This window comes from Lactuca sativa, chromosome 6 (assembly GCF_002870075.4).
Source record: "Lactuca sativa cultivar Salinas chromosome 6, Lsat_Salinas_v11, whole genome shotgun sequence".
In the NCBI taxonomy this organism is placed as follows: Eukaryota; Viridiplantae; Streptophyta; class Magnoliopsida; order Asterales; family Asteraceae; genus Lactuca; species Lactuca sativa.
Window position 1 is genome coordinate 132,559,219 of NC_056628.2, and position 5,781 is coordinate 132,564,999.

Genomic DNA, 5,781 nt, shown 5'->3' on the forward strand with positions numbered 1-5,781 from the left:
CTATGTTAGTGTATAAACGCTTAGCAATTAAACAAAAAACATTTCTCTGTTTCAAAATTTTCAAATTGTCTTTTTGTAAATAAAAACTTTCGTCCCTAGCTTTCACTAATTCTGCCTCCTTCAGCTCGATCCACATCCTTCTCTCCTCCCTCTTGGAAGACACCCTGCTAAGTTGGTCAGTTAGGTTAGAATTCGCTAAGCGAGTTTGCATGAGACTACCACTTAAGTTAGAGAATTTAAATTTTAATTCATTTAATTCTTCTTTATAATTTGTTAATGGAATTTTAAGTGATTCAAGGATGGTTTGTACCTTTTTGATCAATCGATCGCAGTCGTTGACCTGCTCACTGACAGGCTTTGCCGCGAAGCATTTGTCTTCATTAAGGTTCGGTTCTTTCTCTGCACTTTCGGTTGATGATCCAACGGTGACCTCAAGCACTTCCCGGCCGAACCTGCTTCCTTTGCCACATAAGCCCTTCCATGGGTGGGCTTTTGTACTTCTTCATCCTCAGAGTCGGTTGACCACACTACCACGCCACCGAACTCATCTTCATCACTCTTTTCCTGCACAATTAAAGCATTCATTGTACCTTTTGTGCCACTATTTGTCTTTTTATTCTTGATCTCTTCCAGCTTTCGCATATAGTATGCCTCATCATCTTCCCCATCTCTTTTCTCAACTAATTTTCTCAACATACAATCCTTGGCAAAGTGGTTCTTGCCATGGTAGTAGTTGCAGTCGTATCCCGAGTCTCCTACAAGTTTGCTCTCACTCTTGTCTTTAGTCTTTTGAGAGGCGACCTTTGCTTCATCCTTTGCATTCTCAGAACTATAACTTCCTTGCCAGTTTCGATTCTTGTTGACAGAAAATTTGCTTCTAGCAAACTTCTTCGGATTTGTGACCATCATAGCATATTCTTCGTTTGTTAGGTCATATTCCGACACATCTGACTCCTCTTCTTTTTCTGCAACATCATTTCCTTTTGAGATAAGAGCCGGTGATCCCATACCAGAGACCACTTTTTCTTCTTTGGTTACTTCACTTTCATGGGACTTAAGGATTCCCAAAAGTTTTGCAAGCGAGTAAGATTTGAACTGCTCATGCGCTTTTACGGTAGAGATCACAGCCATCCATTCGGTTATCAGGCCATTCATGAAAGTCACCTTTTGCTCAATTATCTTTCTTTCTATTCCATGCTTGACCATTCTGCTGAGAAGATGATTGAACCGATCGAACGTCTGTACAAGTTTTTCCTCTGGTTTCTGTTTGAAAGCTCCAGATTCTGACAGCAACAAGGTTTGTGTTGAGTGTTCCAGATCTTCATCAGTTGAATAAAGTTCTTTCAATCTGTCCCAGATTTGTTTAGCAGTCGAACACGAACTAACCAACCAAAAGGTGTCGGATTGCAAGGCGAATCTTATCATTCGCATAGCTTTCACATTACATAGTAATTTGTCTTTCTCATCCTGTGGCATCTTCTGCTCATCTTCCACCAGCTTGTTGTACTCCTGCTGAGTCTTGACAGTGGTGTTCGTTCCCGAATGAACAATCAGTCCGAGAGTAATGGGTTCCCAGATGAGATAGCCATGATATTAAGAACCGATCACGTAGTCTTCAAAGTGAGGTGCCCATACTTCGTAGTCTTGAGTATAGAGTATGGGTATCCTTGTTGTAGATCCAATGCTGTTGGAGATGTTAATGGGATTTGTTTGCGAATCGTCGTGAGACATGTTGAGTTTTTAGAATCAGACTTTTAAACTCGAGATTAGGGTTTTATCTAAAACACAGTTGCCTTCGAAACGAAGAAGACGACTTGGTATTTATGCGATAAAAGCGGAAACCCTAAGGAATTCTGAATATAGAATAATAGTGTACTGATCACACAGACTCCTGCTTTGATACCAATTGTTAGAACAAAGTTCTATCAGGATCGATTAGTTCTAAGTACGCAAACAAGAATGAACGTAAAGTGAAAGAGAATATGGCTTGAATATGTCGTATGATTAAAGCTTCAACACCTCAGAAGAGCTCGATTAAGAACTTCGACTGTAGAGGTGTTTTGGGTTACAAGCTTAATCGTAAAATAATAAGACATGTAAAATATAATGCATACATGCATGCATATATATAGTCTAACCCTAAAGAGATAATCACGGATGGACAGGCCAAATCCGGATATATACTAAAAGTCCTAAGACGCAACACAATAAGCCCAACAAAAGTTCACAACGGAGAACACAAAATATATTTACAGAAACTGTGAAAAAGCCACCCAATGTTTTATATAAAACTATTTTCATGAGAATGCTACTTTTTAAGGGTACTATTTTCGAAGGCGATTTAGAATGTTCAAACATTTATATGAACGTATAGTCGAATATTTAACGAGGTTGTGTAGTTTTTTCCAACAACGTCTCGATGCTAGAGGTACACCCGGTTTCACTCCCTTACAAAAATATACAACTATACTTCGTCAATTAGCATATGACATCACGCCTGATGCATCGGACAAGAGTTTTAGGATGTACGCTAGGACTGCACGGGATAGTCTCCATTTTTTTTTGCAAAACCGTGAATGAGATTTGTTGTCCAAAATATTTATGTAAGCATATACGCAATGATATCATACAATTACAAGCTAATCATGCTAGCATATATGACTTTCCTGGAATGATAGGAAGTTTAGATTGTCTTCATTGAGGACGGGAAAATTGCCCTACCTCACACCATAGTTAATTAACCTGAGGTGATCATAGTCACTAACATTCTTAATCATTCACCTATATTTAACAACACATATGACAGATCTGTACCAGATTATTCTTTTTAAGTGCGTAGAACGTCATATAAATATGGTGGAACAAATTCATGGTGTTAAACACATTTTCCTCAATTTGAATCCCCCGGATGAACAGGAAAACGAGTTCTCGGATGTAAATTTCATGTAATATATTTATTATTATTATTTTTAGTTATTTTAATCGTTTGATGTTTTTTTAATGTCATGATATGTTGTTTTTTTAAGTAATACAATGTAATGTTTTTGTTTTTTTTTTTTTTTTTTTTTTTTTTTTAATTTAAGCAATGAAATGTTTTTATTAAAAATAAAGTTTTATTTTATAAATTTTAGTTCTTTTAAAAAAAAAATATTAAATTCTTAAAAAAAAACATGACACCATTTATTGAATGTGATAACAAACCACACTTTCTTTGATAAAATATTGAGATGGCACTTACATGAGAGTATGGTAACATGAGAGGATGTGCACGTCATTCCAAGTGTGGTAACATGAGGAGGGGATGTGTAAGTTATAGCTTTGTTTATTTCTAGTCAAGGACGGTCAAACATAAATCCTTTCATATACCCACTAATTGATATTATTTGCTTGTGAAACAAGAAAATGAATGATGCAATTGCGGTGATGTCACTTGAATCTATGGGAAGCTTCATGCTTAGTTACCTTTTCATGCCATTTCGTAGATACGTACAAGGTCGGCTACCCTTTCGGCATCTTATATGTGTAGAATGTCTTCTACACGACACCGCTTGCCATAAAACTTTACAAGATTACAAAAAAGAAAGACATTAATCTTTGCCGCTTGACTCTACTATATAAAACTAAGGTGCTATATATGTACCCTCGTCTTCTACTATATAAAACTTTACAAGTACCTTGTACTTTGAGTGACCTGTGAAGAAAGAAGAAGAGGAAGATGATGGGGGATATGACTCAGTTAGGGTCTCTAATGGCTGCCGTAATGTTCGTTTGGGCAATATTCCGGCAACTGTTTCCTGAAGAGTTCCAAAGGGATGTCAGGAAATACGTTAACAAAGTGGTTAGCTATGTGTATCCTTACGTCGAAATCACTTTTCATGAATACCAAGCAGACAGCTGGTCCAAGCGAAGTAAAGCCTTTGTTTCCATTGAACGTTACCTCAGCACCAACTCCTCCAACAGAGCCAAAAGGCTCAAAGCAAACGTGGTCAAAGACTGTGAATCCGTCGTCCTGAGTATGGACGACTACGAAGAGGTCACAGACGAGTTCAGAGGCATCAAGATCTGGTGGACGTCGAGTAAAAGCATCCCACAACAGCGGGCTTTCTTTTCATATCGAGGTGAGGAGGAGAAGCGGTATTACAGGCTCACATGTCAAAGAGAACACAGAGATATCATCACTAAAGTTTACTTGCAGCATGTACTCGATGAAGGAAAGGCTATTGCAGTGAAAACAAGGCAACGAAAGCTCTATACTAACAACAAGAGTGAGAACTGGTCTGGTTACAAGAGGAATATGTGGAGCCACATCATATTCGAGCACCCTTCCACATTCGACACTCTTGCAATGGACCCGAAAAAGAAGAAAGAGATTTTGGATGATCTTATGATGTTCAGCAAGTCGAAAGACTACTACAAGAAGGTGGGCAAGTCATGGAAACGAGGATATCTTCTTTATGGCCCACCAGGAACCGGAAAGTCTAGCATGATTGCTGCCATGGCTAACCTTCTGGAATACGACATCTATGATCTTGAATTAACCTCCGTGAAAGATAACACGGACTTGAGGAAGCTACTCATCGAAACATCAAGTAAGTCTATAATTGTGATCGAGGACATCGACTGTTCACTTGATTTAACTGGTCAGCGAAAGGAGAAAAAAGAAGAAAGTAAAGAGGAGGAGAAGGATCCAGTTCGCAAGAAGGTCGAGGAGGAAAAGGATAAGAATACGGGAAGTGAAGTAACTTTATCCGAGCTTTTGAACTTCATTGATGGGCTATGGTCGGCTTGTGGGAGTGAGAGACTGATCGTGTTCACAACAAACTTTGTTGAAAAGCTCGACCCTGCTCTTATTAGGAGAGGAAGAATGGATAAGCATATCGAGCTTTCCTATTGTTGTTTCGAATCGTTCAAGGTGCTTGCAAAGAACTATTTGGATCTTGAATCACACGACTTGTTTTCAACCATCAGTCGACTCTTGGAGGAGACCAAGATGACTCCAGCTGATGTTGCGGAGAATTTGATGCCAAAGTCTTTTGAAGAGAATGCTGAGAGTTGCTTGAACAAGTTGATCCAATCTCTGGAGAATGCAGAAGAAGAAGCAAGGCTGAAATCTGTGGTGGATGCCAGGATCAAAGCTGAGGAAGAAGCAGCTAAGAAGATTGAAGAAAATGGTGAGAAGGTACAAGAGACTGATGCAAAGTTAGGTGATGGAGAAGGAAAGAAGTCTAACCAGGATACTGAAATTGTACAAGTTGGCGATGGAAAAGAAAACGGTGTCTTGACTGCATAGTATAGTATGGCCAACCATAGCTGTCAGCTTTGTTAATTGTATCTCTGCATTGCTCTATCCTTTTCGCTTTATGCTTTTCAATTCCAAGTAGTCAAATGAAATTAGACATAAGTCAAGTGTGGTCGGTGTTTGAAGATATGAATCAGATTCAAACTATATACCTATTATATTAAGATTTCATGCATTGTGTTGAATGTATTAATTAACTATATCTTAATTTGTAATGTGCATGGCAATCCCAAAATGATATTTATCATTCTTATATTTAAAATATTTTATAAAATATTATTTTTCATCTATCTATTTTTTAAAATTTTTATTTTTGACCGTTTTGATTTTGAATTTTAGAAAATATCATTCTCACCTCTGTATATTTTTTTGCTATATCATACACATAATCTGTTTTTTCTTAACAACTTCCGTTCGTTTATTTTAAAAAAAAATACTCGTGTGTATATATATATATATATATATATATATATATATATATA

The 5,781-nt window shown here is 37.5% G+C and overlaps 1 protein-coding gene across 1 annotated transcript; it reads left to right on the forward strand.

Annotated features, from left to right (window-relative positions):
* The first annotated feature begins 3,555 nt into the window (after positions 1-3,555).
* On the forward strand, positions 3,556-5,524 carry LOC111887533 (AAA-ATPase ASD, mitochondrial). Its single transcript, XM_023883704.3, has one exon. The coding sequence runs from the start codon at positions 3,716-3,718 to the stop codon at positions 5,288-5,290; it is 1,575 nt and encodes a 524-aa protein (XP_023739472.2). The 5' UTR covers positions 3,556-3,715; the 3' UTR covers positions 5,291-5,524.
* Positions 5,525-5,781: the final 257 nt, after the last annotated feature.